The sequence below is a fragment of the Lates calcarifer genome, linkage group LG6 (assembly GCF_001640805.2).
Source record: "Lates calcarifer isolate ASB-BC8 linkage group LG6, TLL_Latcal_v3, whole genome shotgun sequence".
Lineage (NCBI taxonomy): Eukaryota > Metazoa > Chordata > Actinopteri > Centropomidae > Lates > Lates calcarifer.
Window position 1 is genome coordinate 27,461,471 of NC_066838.1, and position 17,260 is coordinate 27,478,730.

The following is a 17,260-nucleotide window of genomic DNA, read 5'->3' on the forward strand; positions in this document are numbered from 1 at the left end:
TGCAGATGAGGAGGTCGTCCTCAGGGTGGCGACAGAGGGAAGGTCACTGAGTCCTCAGCATCACGGTCGCCATGGAAACAACATCCCTGACCACTTCTGTCAGCTTCCGTGAGGTGTTTTCTCTCTGACCACACCTGTATAAGTCTGTGTGAACAGCTGTCACCTGACACGAATGTTCACAGGAAGACAAACAGGAAGTAACAAACACACAGAGTTTACTGAATAAGTCCACAGCCTAACCCTAACCACCCCAACCCTAACCTCCTCCACTCTGTTGGACTCTGCAGTTCTGTGGCAGCTGTTTGCCTCCTGTTACTCTGCAGCTTTTATTAATAACACTAACATTAGTGCTTGTGATGCTGCTAATTCTTCTGACTGTGGTTGTAATGTGGTGTTTGGACAGTAGGTGGTGCTGAGCCTCTGCAGCTCCTCTTCTCCATTAGTGCACAGACATAGCTCTTTATGTTTAATTATATCATCTGTTCTCTATCAGACTGATGGTAACAGCTCATCTAACGTGTTAATGTTAAATATCCTCAGACCATTCATCTCAGTGTAAATGGAGCCCAGTGGTTTTTGTCCTTCAGTGAGCTGTAGGTGCAGGGAGTACTCAGGTAAACTACAGGTACTCAGCAGTACTCGAGTATACTCCATTTAATGTACTTTACTTATACTCCACTTTACTATACTTTTCAGAGCGATCTGTTGTATTTTTCACTCCACTAGTTATTTAGCAGCTTCAGTTACTTTTTAGATTAAGGTTTTACTTTAATCATTTTAATGCTTCTGTCCTTTGACTGAAGCAACAGTTTGAATGAAAAAATAAAAACAGTATAAATAACAAATATAAATAAAACTACAGTTTATTTAGTCATTAATATTCATCTTATTTTTAAGTGCAAACAGAAAAGAGGCTGTAGATGTTGATGAGATATTAAATGCTAATGCTAACTAGCTTTAACATGGAGCTTCTTCTATGAAATAAACGGCAGTGGAGAAATTATTCACATCATTTACTCGAGTATCAAAGTCCTGCATTCAAACTGTTGCTTCAGTCAAAGGACAGAAGCATTAAAATGATTAAAGTAAAACCTTAATCTAAAAAGTAACTGAAGCTGCTAAATAACTAGTGGAGTGAAAAATACAACAGATCGCTCTGAAAAGTATAGTAAAGTGGAGTATAAGTAAAGTACATTAAATGGAGTATACTCGAATACTGCTGAGTACCTGTAGTTTACCTGAGTACTCCCTGCACCTACAGCTCACTGAAGGACAAAAACCACTGGGCTCCATTTACACTGAGATGAATGGTCTGAGGATATTTAACATTAACACGTTAGATGAGCTGTTACCATCAGTCTGATAGAGAACAGATGATATAATTAAACATAAAGAGCTATGTCTGTGCACTAATGGAGAAGAGGAGCTGCAGAGGCTCAGCACCACCTACTGTCCAAACACCACATTACAACCACAGTCAGAAGAATTAGCAGCATCACAAGCACTAATGTTAGTGTTATTAATAAAAGCTGCAGAGTAACAGGAGGCAAACAGCTGCCACAGAACTGCAGAGTCCAACAGAGTGGAGGAGGTTAGGGTTGGGGTGGTTAGGGTTAGGCTGTGGACTTATTCAGTAAACTCTGTGTGTTTGTTACTTCCTGTTTGTCTTCCTGTGAACATTCGTGTCAGGTGACAGCTGTTCACACAGACTTATACAGGTGTGGTCAGAGAGAAAACACCTCACGGAAGCTGACAGAAGTGGTCAGGGATGTTGTTTCCATGGCGACCGTGATGCTGAGGACTCAGTGACCTTCCCTCTGTCGCCACCCTGAGGACGACCTCCTCATCTGCAGCCGCTCCACTGATCAGACTGAGAGCAGAGGACACGTCAGGATGTTGTTCTGTCCAGGTGTGGGTCACTGAGCGGAGCCTAGACCCAGACCCAGACCCAGGCCCAGGCCCAGACCCAGGCCCAGACCCAGACCCAGGCCCGGACCCAGGCCCAGGCCCAGGCCCAGGAGGTCTGTTGGCCCCTGATCACAGAGCCTCAGGTTGTCTGTGTCTGTGTCGTCTGTGTGTTTGCCTGTTTCAGCCTGGGGGGGTGGGGGGGTGTTGCTCAAAGGAAGTGGGGGCCTTTCAGATGTGTGTGTCCAGGGGCCCGTTGCCTCATGATCCATCCACAGAGTCCAGACTGAGCTCAGGCTGTGGTCTGATGTTTAACGTCTGTCCACCAACCGTTCACTGAGAGTGTGTGTGTGTGTGTGTGTTGTGGTTGCTAATCTCCTGGCATCAGTGCCATCACCGACACACACACACACACACACACACACACAGAGAGAGAGTGGTAGAGAGAGGCAAGGCGTCTCTGGCCGACCACCAACCGTCCCTCTTTATCTCCCTTTTCCTCTTCTTGGCCTTTTTTTCTGGGTCCGGAAAACCAGAAGCCTCCTGCGTTGCACAACATCGGCCTCCAGCAGGCAGCCTGAGGGGTGGGGGGGGGGTGAGACTCAGACCAGTGATACCAGCGTGCTGCCTTCACTGTCTGATGCTGTGTTACAGCTGCTCTCTGTGTGATGGAGACCAGCTCCTCAGCCTCTGTCACATCCTGGTTCTGGTTCTTTTCAGGACCTCAGCCTCAGTTCTCTCAGTCACAGACAAACACCACGACCCTGAACAGACTCTTAAAGGACCTCAGTGTGGTAGAACCACTCTGTCCTGCTTCAGATTCTTTGTTGAGTCTCTGCTGAAGCCGTCTCTCCTCCTGTCTCTGTCCAGCCTCAAAGACCTGCTGATCGAACTCAGCCCTCGTCTTTGGATCAGCACCCTCCAGCTTCCTGACCACATCCTGAGGGACTCCAGTTCCCTGCAGCCAGATAAGACTCTGAATGTTCTGCCTACTGAACTCAACCATAAACATCAGTGGAGAACAGAAGAGAGAGAGTTGGATCAGACTCAGGTCTCTGATGTGAGGAGAATAAAACCTGAACTCAGTTTCTCCAGGTTCAGTCCTGAGTCTGGGGACAGAGAGCAGACCAGGTCTCTGAAGACCTGATGAGGGTCTGGATGGTTCAGAATGGAGCAGCAGGTCGGTTCAGTGTAGAGACCTGAGAACTGGACTGATGTGATCCACAGTCCTGCAGCTGTCTGATTCTTTACAGAGGTCTGTGAACGCACCGCCTGGAGACAGTGTGATGGACTGTCTGACCGTGTGGTTTCATGTAACAATAACATTTATTGTGTTTTTAAGGGAAAGTGCTGGAGGTTTCTAACCTCAGACCTGTCCACACATCCTGCAGCTGAGATCCAGATCAGACTCCTGATCAGTTTCTGGTTGAAACGTGGTTTTTCTCTGCTCAGTGACATCAGTTATTTCATGTTTAGGCTCTGAAACAAACAGTTTAATACACTGACTTCATTTTGTTAAAAGGTAAAGTTCTTCTACTGAACCCAAACAGCAGAGACATTAAACCTGAAGACAGAACCAACGCTCAGGCCTGAGGAGCTTCTGTCAGAAACTTTTTATTCAGTACAGAGTAACATGACGTCTCACACAGATGTATTGACTTTCCAAAAATGAGACGGGAACATTTACAGCCAACCAACACAGATCAAACAGAGAGAAGGAAACATAAAGAAGGAGTGATCCAAGAAAAGAAGAAACACATGGAAAACAACAGAGAGTGAAGAATCTGTAAACAGACTGAGTCACAGTTTACGGCTGTATCCATCCGCCCTCTGCCTCCACGCTCAGGCTCCTCAGATCACTGAGCAACAGGAAACAGTCCCAGTGAGCTTCAGCAGAGCCAGGACAAGGAGGAGGAGGAGGAGGAGGAGGAGGAGGAGGAGAGGTTACAGGGCAGCAGCTGGGTGAAGTGACAGGTGACCTCCTCAGGGGGCGGGACCAGCCTGGACTGCTTTGTCTCTGATTGGTCGGCTCTCCTGCTCTTCCTGTTCTTATTGGTCACTCTGCGGTTTCTGGTCTGGATCCCATCTTTCTTCATCGTCAGTGGCCGGTTCACCTGAAACACACACAGAGGGCTCAGACAGTACTCTGTGTACAGGCTCAGTGCAGCCTGCAGTACCTGGTGCAGTCTGTAGTACACTGTGTAGTACAGTGTGTAGTACCTGGTGCAGTCTGTAGTACAGTGTGTAGTACAGTGTGTAGTACCTGGTGCAGTCTGTAGTACAGTGTGTAGTACACTGTGTAGTACCTGGTGCAGTCTGTAGTACAGGCCACAGGCGTTGCAGACCGGTTCTCCTGCAGAGTTTCTCCTCCACAGAGTTGTTGTTGTTGTGCTGCAGTTCACACACACAGTTCCTCGTCTCTGACTCACAGTCTGAAAACACATTTCCTTTATTTTTATTTATGAAATCCTCCTGTTCTGTCTCATCTCTGTGTCCAAGACAGGTTAGCCTAGCTTAGCTCAAAGAGTGGAAACAGGTGGAAACTGTTAGCCTAGCTTAGCTCAAAGAGTGGGAGCAGGTGGAAACTGTTAGCCTAGCTTAGCTCAAAGAGTGGAAACAGGTGGAAACTGTTAGCCTAGCTTAGCTCAAAGAGTGGGAGCAGGTGGAAACTGTTAGCCTAGCTTAGCTCAAAGAGTGGGAGCAGGTGGGAACTGTTAGCCTAGCTTAGCTCAAAGAGTGGAAACAGGTGGGAACTGTTAGCCTAGCTTAGCTTACAGTCCTCCTCTTCGGCCTCAGCAGTGGTCTGTTGCTGGTTTTCAGCTGGAGGCTGCAGGTGTTGCACAGGTGACGACCGGCGGCGTCTCTCCTCCACAGGGGGGCGCTGCTCGTCCCACAGCTCACACACTCACGCTGCTCTGAACAGGCAAACAGAAACATGAACCATCCTCCGACACAGAGCAGACAGGTGCAGCTCACACACACAGGTAAACGTCTCACCTGGCAGATCGTCCCGCCCCCACGACTGACCACCGGGTAACACCCAATCCCCGGAGAGCATGGGGTAAAGGTTGCCATAGCAACTGTTCCATCCAGGTGTTGAGGTGAGGAGGCAGGTGGGGGGCGTGGTCAGAGCAGGATTACCATATAAGGATGAGGAAGGAGGAGGCGGGACATAAGCAGAGCTCAGTGAGTCGTCCAACCAGTGACAGGGACTGATGACCTGCTGACTGACATCGTGAGACGTGACTGGTGATTGGAGGAAGGCATGTGAGGGGGCGGGGCTAGCCTGCGAGGAGAACACTGAAGATTTATTTGTGTTTATTAACACAGAGAGGGAGGACACCAGAACTGCTGCAAAACCAGGACGAGCTTTAAAGACCAGAGGAAAAATGTAAACACATAAAGACCTCATGACAGACTCTCCTGGTCCTGGATCAGCTGGAACTGGTTTATAATGTTACAGAGGTCTGATCTGCCTGATGAAAAAGTGTTTCTGTTTCACTCACAGAATGAAATGGAAGCATGTTTGAGACAATAATAAGCAGGTTTTCTCAGAGTTAAACCCTGAGTCCAGGTCTCTGGTCTGGAGGATCAGTTTCTCTCTCTGAGCTGTAAAAAGTTCAGTGACGTCCAGACACTGATGTCTGAAAAAGCAGTTTAAAAAAAACACAAGTCCTTTGCATTATTAGAACAGTTGGTCCACGAGTAAATCCATCATGTGTCTGTTATAGTCTGAGGTTTCCATACATGTCAGACTGTAACAGACTGTAACAGCTTCCGTTCAAAAACATGTTTACCTCTAAATAAATCTGTCAAATCGGCTTCAAACTGCTTTAAATCATCAAATTTGTATTGAAGTGATTCTGACCTTCATGTTGAACCTCGATGTTTCTGGTCGAGTCGTCATATCAGCAAACGATGATGAACGACCTGAAGGAGACAGAGTGAGAGCTCTCCCTGACACACAGGATCTCTGTCAGCAGCAGGATCAATGAAGGAGTGTTTCTGAGCTGTGAGTGACACAGAGACTGAGGGTCTGACGGAGAGGAGGAGGAGGAGGAGGAGGAGGAGTTTGTGCTGGGTTCCTCCTCAGGCTCTGACGAGTGAAACTGGATCAACTCATTCCTGTTTTTATTCTCTTCATTATTATTTGGTTAAAAAGGAGTTTGATTCCATCTTGAGGAGTTTGTGTGTTCCAGTTATGATCTGGACTCTGGTGGACTCTGGTCTCAGAAACTGGAGTTAAGAAAGAAACTGGTGGTTTTTATCAAACTGGTTTAAAATGAATCTGGATCCAGGAGGTTTCAGATTTCTAATGAATGATGCAGGTCACTGATCTGATTGTTCTCTTTATGAAAAGTCTTAAATGTCAGCAGGTAAGCAGACAGGAAGCTGATTGGTCAGTTCATCTGTCTGTTTGTTCAGAAGCAGGAGGCGTGTCCCAGCAGCAGCGCAGGGTCTACCACGCTGTTCTGCAGGGGCAGGTCCACGGAGAAGTCTGTGGGTGGAGCCTGCAGGCGCTGGCGGGGGGGTCGCCCCCCCCTCTGAGGGATGGGCAGCTCCGAGTGGTGAGCGGGAAGAGGAGAAGAGAAGAAGTAAGGATGGAGGAGAGCCTGCAGAGAGGAGAGACAGTCAATCCATACATCTAGACTGGAACCAGGAGGAAACTGTTAGCCTAGCTTAGCACAAAGACTGGAACCAGGAGGAAACTGTTAGTCTAGCTTAGCACAAAGACTGGAACCAGGAGGAAACTGTTAGCCTAGCTTAGCACAAAGACTGGAACCAGGAGGAAACTGTTAGCCTAGCTTAGCACAAAGACTGGAACCAGGAGGAAACTGAAGGTGGAGGAGAACCTGCAGAGGCGACCAGAGCACAGGTCAATCAATACATCCATCAGCTGATAGGGAACGAAGCCAGGTGTGTCGTACCTGTCTGGCTGAGCAGCGCTGTTTGGACGGATACACCAGGAACTTGTAGAGCAGGTCGACGGCCTGAGGGGACGTGTCAGGGACGATCTCCTCCAATGGGATGGCTGGATTCTCCTTAAAGGTGATTTTATTGTAGTCAGGTAACTCGACGATTTCCTGAGGAGGAACACAGAGAACGATCAACAGAGCGAGGATCAGTCTCAGTTCAGACAGAAACCATGACGCTGAGTCCGTCTCTAAAACCAGTTTTAATGTGTTTCATATTGACTTTAATATTTCTTTAAATGTGTCGTCATGTCTTTTAAGGAAAAATGAGAAACAGTCAGAAATGATCAACATTATGATCTCAGATCTCTGAAGGGAATAATGGCAAAGATTTGCAGGTTGTTGCTGTTCTCTGATTCCTGACATTAGTCTGCTCCAAAATTTACCTGTTTCCACACGAGTCGTTATACACCTGTTCATGTGTGGAGAGTTCAAACCTCTGTTAGATACACAAAGGCAGGTTCCAGTTTTATGTTGAACCACACTGGGATACAGAGATCACTGTGGATTCCTCTGGAGAAACTGATTCAGGTGTTAGTTTGGCATTTCTTCTTTTTGTGTTGTTAAATCTCTGTTCCATGAAGCAGGATCAGTGGTTACCATGGTAACTTCAGGTGTAACTCTGGGTTTTCAGTCTGACGATGGTGGTTCACTTGTTATGGCAGTAAATCTCCATGGTAACTGATGCTGAATGGCTAACCTGCTCCAGGTTCACTTCAGAGGATCAGATCAAACTACTGACCAATCAGATGACTGGAAAACTGTGGTCATCATTTGTGCAGGATCCTGACAGGAACAGAGTTTCCAATAAAGATCAATAGATGTTTTTATAGATCAGTGAAAGGTTTTGTTCCAGTCTTTGTCCACAACAGAGCTTCTAACAAACAGAGAGTTTCTCCCACTGAATGATCACAGACTGACTGTTAGATCTTCATGTTGATTTTCTCTTCACACTGTTGAAGATTTCTGCTGATTCTAAATGAACATTTCAGTCAGATGGAGCTCAGACATGAACTCTCTCCTCTCCTCTCTGCTTTGGCAGCAGAAACACTCTGACATTACTGTCACTGTTTATCTGCATCACATATTCACACTAACTCACAATAAACCACCATCACACTAAGGAGCACAAACACTCACTCACTGAAAACACTTGGACTTATTTACAATAAATCCTCAGCCTGACTTTGATCACTGCTGATTATTTCTACTGTTTCTATTCTAGTCATGTGATCATATTGTTCACATGATAACCAGCTGATAACCAGGTTTACTGAAGCCAAATAAAGATCCTGGATCAGTTCAACCTGCTTCACAGAACAGAGCTCTGGTTCGGCACAGGTTAGAGTCAGGTGTGTGTGTGTGTGTGTGTGTGTGTGTGTGTGTGTGTGTGTGTGTGTGTGTGTGTTACAGGCCAGCTGTCCTGCGTTGGAGTTCCCAGCACTCTGAGGACGCAGCACAGCTGTTCGATGTCGTTCTCTCCAGGAAACAGAGGAGAGGAGTTCAGCAGCTCTCCGAAAATACAGCCCACAGCCCTGAAGCACACACACATACAAACACAAACTCACTGATATGGAGCAGGGTAACACACAGACTGGCTCAGACTGCCCCCTGCTGCTCAGCTCTGAGTACTGCACTGCAGAAGTAAAAAGTCTCAGTGACAATAATGTGACTACACCTGCTGCGTTATCAGGTACCAGTTAAAGTAAAACATAGAATTATAGGGTTTGTTCTGTTGAGCGGATTCTGAGGAACAATAAATTCAGATTAGATTTTATCACAGCAGTATTAGTGAGTATTTCCACATGAGAGCAGTTGTAGTTTTCTCACCACAGGTCGACTCCCTCGTCGTACTTCCTGGCTCCGTACAGCAGCTCAGGAGCTCTGTACCACCTCAACACACACAGTTTACACATCATTATGTTCAATACACAGCTCAGTATATGTGCACATACCACACAGTCAAACACATGGTGCGCAGCAGGTCTACACTGATGTCTGTGATGAGATGTGAACAGGTCAAATTAACATGATTCTTCCCTCAGACTCTGATGACTTCTGCTTTATTTCACTGTTTTCATGTTGAAGCAGGTTTTCATGAAACCTGTTTACAAGCTGCAGTGAAACAGGAAGTGTCTGTTAGCTAGCTAACATTTAGCATCTCTAATTTAGCAGCTAGCTTACATTTAGCATCTCTGATTCAACAGCTTTTTATTCAGCTACATTTCAGTTCCCTGTTACAGGTTGTTACAGACTAACCTGCACTTTAGCTCATTTACAGTTTATTCCCGTTAATTCGCAGGAAAAGTTTTCAACTTAAAAATTCCCAGAATTCAGTATGTATGACCTGTGAGACCTGTGTGACCTATGACCTGTGACCTGTGACCTGTGAGCGTGTTACCTGGTGGCCACCTGGTGGCTGTACAGCCTCTCTCCCTCGTCACTGAAGAGCCGGGCCAAACCAAAGTCTGCAATCTTCAGGTGACCTGAGGAGCTGATGAGGAGGTTGGCTGGCTTCAGGTCCTACACACACACACACACACACACGAGTCAGGGGCTTTTATTCTGAAAGGCTACAGGAACACTCAGGTGCAGGACTGGGTTCGGACTGCAGTGTGACCTCTTCTCACCCGGTGCATGATGTTGTTGTGATGCAGGAAGGCGACGCCCTTCAGCAGCATCATCATGTAACCTTTGACCTGAGCCGGGGTCAGAGGTCGCTGGGAGTTCCTGATGACCTCAGACAGGTCAGAGAGCATGAAGTCAAACACCAGGACGAAGCCCGTACCGTGAGGAAAGACGTCCTTCAGCTTCACCACCTGACGAGGACAAAAAGGAGGAATGAGCGTGAAGTTGACCTCTGACCTCTGACCTCTGACCTGTCCTGCCCTGTCACTCACATGCTGGTTGTCCTCGATCTCCTGCAGGGCCTTGATCTCCCTCAGAGCCTGGTTGGGGATGCCGTCCTCCAGCCTCCTCAGAGCTACTTTCTTCAGAGCCACCGTCTCTCCCGTCTGACAGACAACGATCAATACCTCAAGATCAATAGCTCATGATCAGTACCTCATGATCAGTACCTCAGTACAGTCCTGACTGATAAACAGCTGTGGTTTGTGGTGGAGCAGCAGTTACCTCGATGTGTTTGGCCTTGAAGACGATGCCGTGGGCTCCTTCTCCGATCCGACCCAGAATACTGTACTGCTCCATGGACCACACTGGATACTGGTCTGAGACTGACCTGGGTCCAAAAGCTGTCCAGCACTGAGACTTGGTTCAGGTCTTTAGTCTTGTTGAATATGAATCAGATATTTCCTGGCTGAATAGAGTTGAGTTTTGTCTCCATTTGTAGCTGAGTTATTATAATTCTCTGGTTTCTCAGATGTTGTTGGTTCTATTTCATCTGTGATGGTTTGCTCATGAAAACTCAGAAAGAGTGGTTCACTGTGTGTGAGACGGAAAACACCAGGATGGGTTTTTGTTGAAGTTTCCAGTTGATGAGCAGAGGCCGAAAAACAGAGACTGAAGCTAAACACGAACTCCGTTCACATATCTGGTAATTTACTGATTGTTCCCTTATCGGCTCGATAACACATCGTATTACTTAACATCCTTCACAGGATTAAATTAAGGTCATTGTGTGCTTTAATTCGGCATACAAAACCGGAAAGAACCGGCTTGTTTGTACTTTTAGAAAAACAAACACCGACAGCTCCTGAGCTGATCCAGCTAACTGTTGGCTAACGTTACCTTGGTAACCCACTAGCTAAGCTAACGCAGCTAAAACTCCAAATACAAGTCCTGTTCGTCTGCTCCGACGCTGCTGACACACCACGCCTGTCCGACAGAAAAAACAGCAGAGTCGAGTCTTTTAGAGAAACTTGTTCCCTCGCAGGACGAGTTTAAACGAACACTACGGTCAAACCAGCCGACGCTAAAATTAGAGTGCCCCCGTATTTTAGCCTTTATGGTAAATGCATTGAAAGGTCCCAGAACGAGCAGGATTAGGGACTTCCGGTTTTCAAAATAAGATGTTGAATTTGAATTTGTGTTCAGATGAAATGAAATTACTCTTCAGTCAATCACCTGATTATTGCAGCTCCACATGTTTTACTGTTGTAACATATTTCATAAACTCCTCATATGTTTTTAAATCTGGATTTGTACAAGTACCTCAAACAAAGTGCAGTACTTGTACTTGCAGTAATTGTACTTCGGTCGGTGTACTTTCCGACTCTCGGTGCGGTCAGTGAAGGCAGCAGCAGCGGGCCAGAGGCGGAGCACCGGAGGAGCTCGCGGAGGCGGTGAGAGAAAAACTGTTTTAATTTACTTTAATAAATGTTTAAATGAAGCGCGAGCGGAGGCAGAGACAGGTGAGGACAGACAGGTGAGGACAGACAGGTCCGGAGCTGCGGAGGAAGACTCTCGGTTCACTGCTGAGAGCCCCGGAGTGGAGCCAAACATGTCCGCTCTGTCCACTGTGTGTGTGTGTGTGTGTGTTTGTGTTTGTGTTTCTGTGTTAAAGGTACACGCTGTGTGTTCCTGTAGTTCGGCTCAGTTTGGTTCAGTTCGGCTCAGTTCGTCCTGTTTGTCCTTTAAACCGCGAACTCACCACGCTGCTAACACACTAACACAGTGGTACTCTCTGACTACACTTGAGGTGGACTGAGAGAACCTTGTCTAACATGAAACATCTTTATCAGTCCAGTCGCTGAGATCACATCTTCTCGCTGCTCTGTGAGAATTAAGGCCGATCTGTTGTTAGAGATGATGAGACTTAGACTTAGACTTTATTGATCCTTTGGGATGACTCCCTCAGGGAAATTAAGTTTCCAGCAGCTTATAGAGACAGAAGCAGCACACAGGACAGTTTACAAACAACAACAGCAGCTGCTTGTAAACAGGTATAGAGAATAGAATAAAGAAATAAGCAATAAACAGTAAACTCTTAATAGGATAAAAAAAATGCACCGTAAACTCTTAACTAAATATTCAAACTATAACTAGAATAAAATAAGAATGAGACAGGATAAATAAATATGGAGAACTGTATATGGCCTGTGGTTAAATGAAATTATTGCACTGTGGCGGTGGATGAGGTTATTGAGTGTCCAGGTGGGTTATTGCACATTAAGTGGCTCCCACTCCCTTCTGTCCTCCATACTCTATCTCCTCCTCCCCCCAAGTGAGGAGTTGTAGAGAATGATGGCATGGTGGACAAAGGAGTTCTTCAGTCTGTTGAACAGGCTCCTCTGGTTGCTGATGACGGTGTGCAGAGGGTGGCTGGCATTGTCCATAATATCCAGCAGTTTGTCCAGTGTCCTCGTCTCTGCCACCGTCACCAGAGAGTCCAGCTTCCTGCCGACCACAGAGCCGGCCCGCCTGATCAGTTTATCCAGTCTGTACGTGTCCTTCCTGGATATGCTGCCCCCCCAGCACACCACAGTGTAAAAGAGGACGCTGGCAACCACAGACTGGTAGAACATCCACAGCAGTTTGCTGCAGACGTTGAAAGACCTCAGTCTCCTTAGGAAGTACAGCCTGCTTTGTGTCTTCCCATACAGGTGGCTGGTGTGTGTTGTCCAGTCCAGTTTATTGTCCAACCACAGCCCGAGGTATTTATAACAGTCCACAGCCTCCACCTCAGCTCCCTCTAACAGGACTGGTCGCGGTCTTGGTCTGGACCTCCCAAAGTCAGTGACCAGCTCCTTTGTCTTAGAGGTGTTGAGTTGTAGGTGGTTAGTGTGGCACCATGCAGCAAAGCCCCCCACCAGTCTCCGATACTCCTCCTCTCTGTCATCCCTGATGCACCCAACGATGGCTGTGTCATTGGTGTACTTCTGTATGTGACACAGCTCCGAGTTCTAACAGAAGTCTGAGGTGTACAGGGTGAAGAGAAGAGGGGCCAGCACTGTGCCCTGGGGGGCTCCAGTACTGCTGACCACAGTGTCAGACGTGATGTCCTTCAGCCTGATGTACTGTGGCCTGCCAGTGAGGTAGTCAGAGATCCAGTCCACCAGGTAGGGGTCCACTCCCATCCTGCTCAGTTTGTCCCGAAGCATGGGGGGCTGGATGGTATTAAAGGCACTGGAGAAGTCCAAGAAGAGGATCCTCACTGTGCCGCTTCCCTTATCCAGATGGGAGTGGGCTCAGTGTAGCAGGTAGAGGATGGCATCCTCCACACCAACACCTTGCTGGTAAGCGAACTGCAGGTGATCCTGGGCGTGTTGCACCTGGGGTCTGAGGAGACTGAGGAAGATCCGCTCCAACATCTTCATCAGGTGTGAAGTGAGTGCCACCGGTCGGAAGTCATTCAGCTCGCTGCGCTGGTTCTTCTTTGGAACTGGAACGATGCAGGATGTCTTCCAGAGGGTGGGCACTCTCCCTAGCTGCAGGCTGAGGTTGAAGATCCGTTGTAGTGGTTCCCCCAGTTCTGCAGCGCAGGTCTTCAGCAGTCTTGGACACACTTTGTCCGGACCTGCTGCTTTCCTGGGCCGGAGCTTCTTCAGCTGTCCTCTGACCTGGTCTGTGGTGATATGAGGAGGAGACTGTGTTGAGGTGGAGGAGGAGGAGGGGGGTGTTGTGGTGTCTGGGGGGAAGAAGGAGAGATGGCTGCAGTGAGGGTGGGTGTGGGGGTGGTGAGGACAGGGGCTGGTTGAACCTATTGAAGAAGTCATTCAGTTCGTTCGCCCTCTCCATTGTCCCCCCTACAGCTCTGGTCTTTGTGTTGTGGCCTGTGATGGTCTTCACACCTTGCCAGACCTCCCTCATGTTGTTTTCCCTCAGCTTCTGCTCCACCTTTCTCCTGTAGCTGTCCTTAGCTTCCCTCACACAGTGTTTCACCTCCTGCTGTGCTGCCTTCATGGCCTCCCTGTCTCTGCTCCTGAAGGCAGCCTTCTTCCTGTTGAGGACAGCCTTGACTTCCCGTGTTACCCATGGCTTGTTGTTAGGGTAACAGCAGACTGTCTTGACAGGGAGACCACATCTGCGCAGAAGTTCAGGTACTCTGTCAGACAGTGTGTCATCCCCTCTGTGTCCTCCTCATGTGGGTTGATCAGCACATCCCAGACCATGGTGTTGTAACAGTCTCTCAGGGCACTTTCCATCTCAGGGGACCACCTCCTGATGGACTGAGTTGTCACCGGCTGCTTTTGGACCAGGGGGGTGTACAGTGGCTGTAGGTGAACCAGATTGTGATCAGACTTCACAAGGAGGGGAGTCGCTCTGTATGCATCCCTTACATTAACATACAGAAGATCCATTGTCCTGTTGTTTGTAGTAGGACAGTCTACAACCTGATTAAAAACAGCCAAGGTAGAGTCCAGAGTTACGTGGTTAAAGTCCCCAGAGATGATCATAAGTGCCTCAGGGTGCTGTGTCTGCAGCCTTGCTGTGACAGAGTGGATCTTCTCACATGCTGTGGCTGCGTCCGCACTCGGAGGGATGTAAACACCGACGGTGATCATGTGAGGTCGAGGTCACGGCAGCACAAGACTGTCTTTACGGAGATATGTCCTGGGTTACACCAGCGGTTGTTCACATACATGTTGAGTCCCCCACCTTTGCTTTTACCGCTTGCTTTAGTGTCTCTGTCAGTTCTCACGGCAGTGAATCCCAGCAGGTCCACGTTAGCATCCGGTACGAGGTGGTTTAGCCATGTCTCCGTAAAGATGAACAAGCTGCTCTCACGGTAGATCCGCTGGTTGTTCAGTGCAGATAGCTCGTCGATCTTGTTCAGCAGCGAGTTCACATTCCCCATGATTACGGAGGGAATCGATGTTTTATAGCGTCTCCGATTCTCTGCTACCTCAGCCTTTCGCTTGGCCCCGGCCCTGCAGCCCCTGGGTCTCCTCCTCAGCTCCGTCAGGATGGAGTGTCGTATCCCGGCTCGGCCTTTTGTGCGCAAAGCCAGTACTTCCTCTCAGGAAACTGGCTCTTGGCTGCATTTTCAAGTTACAAATATCCATAGGATAAATATATACAGCCCACAATCTCTTCACAAGAAGAGTAAAAGGAGTAAGAAAGTAGAGGGAAAGAGGTGCTCAGGTGTTCCTAATAAAGAGCTCAGTGAGTAAAGATGGAGCTGTGGTTCGTCCCGTCGCCATGGTTACCTGCAGGTTAATTAAAGTCTCTGTGTCTGACACAAAACCTTTTGCTCATTTGGTGCAGGTCGTTCAGCTGACGGCTCATTAACCAATCAGCAGCTTCAGAGGACGTTAACGAGCTCTGACTCTGATGGAGACGGAGGCCCCGCCCACACGCAGCAGGACCTGCCGTCATTGGTCGCTGTAGCAGAGGGGAGCGGTCCTCAACCGGATGCTGAGATGGGAGAGGTGCGATTGGATGAGCGGTGTCTGTCTGGACGTCCCGAGGTGGAGGACGAGGAGCTCCGTCCACACTGTGCTGGTGGAGTGGTTACCATGGAAACCAGGAGGGTGGAGGAGGAGAAGCCAACGAAGAAGAAAAAAGAGGAAGAGGAGGAGAGATGGAGGAAGCTGTTCCCTGAAATAAAGAGGTGTGTGATCCTGATTCCTCGTAACACACTGGAGGTGATGAAGGTGAAGCAGGAGGAGGAGGAGGAGGAGGGAGGGGGGGTGAGGTCAGCTGACCCAGAGCCTCACTTTGATTGGATGGAGCCGTTGGAGCCGGGCGGCGGCGGCGGCGGCGGCAGATTCGTGAAAAAGGTGGAATTCAAAGTTCAAGCCAACCTCCGCCTTAGTGACATGCCCAGGAGACCCCTGAAGCAGAGCTCTGATGTCATCACCGCTGACCCCGCCCACCGCCTGCAGCAGCACGGGACAGAAAACAAACACACCACAGAAAACAACGAGGAGGAGGACGATGAACACATCACACCATCTGAGACAGACCACAACTACACCAGACTGACACACACACCTGACAACAACAGCCAATCACAGGAGCCCAGGTAAGAGGGGGAGGGGCCAGGTAAGACGGAGTTTTCATTCATTTAAAATGACTTGTGATGGACAGAAACTCTTCTTCCTGTTGCAGACACAAGTGTGGAGACTACAGCTGCTCAACAGGTAACAGACCACCTGTCCACCTCACCTGTTCACCTGTCCACCTGTCTGTCATTGATACTGAGCTCCATCAGTTTCTTCTTCACCTGCTGCTCTTTGTGTTTGTTTTTATTTCAGAGAGGAAGAATCCACCTGTCGTCGTGTTCACACAGGTAAGACTCACCTGTCTGTGTCTTCAGCACATCCTCACTGTCTGTCACCTCCTGCAGCAGCTGTTGCATGCTGGTCTTTGTTGTCCTGTTGTCTGGTTGTGTTCAGGTTGGGAGGGGTCAGAGGCTGCTGAGGAGGTCAGAGGTCAAAGAAGAGGAGGAGGAGGAGGAGGAAGCTGAGCAGGTGATTGTAAACAATGTGTCCGTCTCTCAACACCTTCCCCCTCTGTCTGACGCTCTCAGCTCGTTGGTTCCTCCTTTAAAACAGAAAGTTTAGTCTCAGTCATTTCTGAAAACAAACAGCAGTCTGTGCTCTCCTCCACCATGTGACCTGCTGCTGGCTTCTGATTGGTCCACCAGGTGAAGCTGAGGACGAATGAAAACCCACCGACCGACAGAAAACCTGTGAATGTGAGAAGCACACACACACAAACCAGCAATGACCTCTGACCCCTGACCTCTGACCTCTGACCCCTGACCTCTGACCTCTGACCCAGCAGCGGAGGAAGCGTCGCACGGCGTGTAAGAGGTGTGTGGCCTGTCTCAGAGAGGATTGTGGGAAGTGTGGTTCCTGCCTGGATATGAGGAAGTTTGGAGGACCGCACACCAAGAAGCAGAGGTGTCGACTCCGACTGTGTCGGGTGATGGTGAGTCTCACCTGAGTGTTCACCTGAGGACAGGTGTGTCAGAGAAACACCCACACACAGGTCACCACAGGTCAGCTGATCCACATCAGACCAGCTGCTGGTGGAACTGGTTTGTTCAATTCAGACTGAATCATAACACACCTGTCACCTGACACCTGTCACCTTACACCTGTCACCTTACACCTGTCACCTGACACAGAGACATTTATTGTTGTCGTCATCAGTTCAGTCCTGGACCAGTGGAGATCATCCAGGATGGAGAGGAGGCTGTTACCACGGCAACTGAACCCCGACATCATCAGTGGAGGAGACAGAAGGATGACGAGGAGGAGGAGGAGGAGGAGGAGGAGGAGGAGGAGGAGGTGGGTGTTCTCTTCTTGTTTGATTTATTTCTCTTTTCTGTTCCTTTCGACGACAATAAGACGAGACTGAGAGAGAGAGAGAAGCTCAATGCATCATGGGAAACTCATGGAAAGTGATATTACACAGGTGGAAGGAGGCAGACAGACCTCCTCCTCTCCTCCTCTCTCCTCCTCTCCTCCTCT

At 48.6% G+C, this 17,260-nt stretch overlaps 2 protein-coding genes across 3 annotated transcripts; one reads left to right on the forward strand and one right to left on the reverse strand.

The window, feature by feature from the left end:
• Window positions 1–5,053: 5,053 nt before the first annotated feature.
• Window positions 5,054–10,891, reverse strand: cdk20 (cyclin-dependent kinase 20). Its single transcript, XM_018670811.2, has 9 exons — window positions 10,011–10,891; window positions 9,779–9,892; window positions 9,509–9,697; window positions 9,280–9,401; window positions 8,709–8,771; window positions 8,290–8,413; window positions 6,834–6,989; window positions 5,774–6,518; window positions 5,054–5,191 (listed from the first exon to the last, which is right to left on the reverse strand). Exons 1-8 carry the CDS (start codon window positions 10,083–10,085, stop codon window positions 6,327–6,329), a joined length of 1,035 nt encoding a protein of 344 aa, XP_018526327.1. The 5' UTR covers window positions 10,086–10,891; the 3' UTR covers window positions 5,054–5,191; window positions 5,774–6,326.
• Window positions 10,892–11,002: 111 nt separating this feature from the next.
• LOC108879519 (ABC transporter F family member 4) lies at window positions 11,003–17,235 on the forward strand. 2 transcript variants are annotated; one of them, XM_018670809.2, is made up of 8 exons: window positions 11,003–11,179; window positions 15,045–15,804; window positions 15,891–15,922; window positions 16,037–16,071; window positions 16,178–16,252; window positions 16,429–16,479; window positions 16,569–16,715; window positions 16,940–17,234. In XM_018670809.2, the coding sequence occupies exons 2-8, from the start codon at window positions 15,200–15,202 to the stop codon at window positions 17,192–17,194; spliced, it is 1,200 nt and encodes a 399-aa protein (XP_018526325.2). In that variant the 5' UTR covers window positions 11,003–11,179; window positions 15,045–15,199; the 3' UTR covers window positions 17,195–17,234. The 2 variants fall into 2 exon arrangements, with proteins under 2 accessions (XP_018526325.2, XP_018526326.2); XM_018670810.2 differs by lacking the exon at window positions 11,003–11,179 and adding an exon at window positions 11,185–11,262 and having other exon boundaries at window positions 16,940–17,235.
• The last annotated feature ends 25 nt before the right edge of the window (window positions 17,236–17,260 follow it).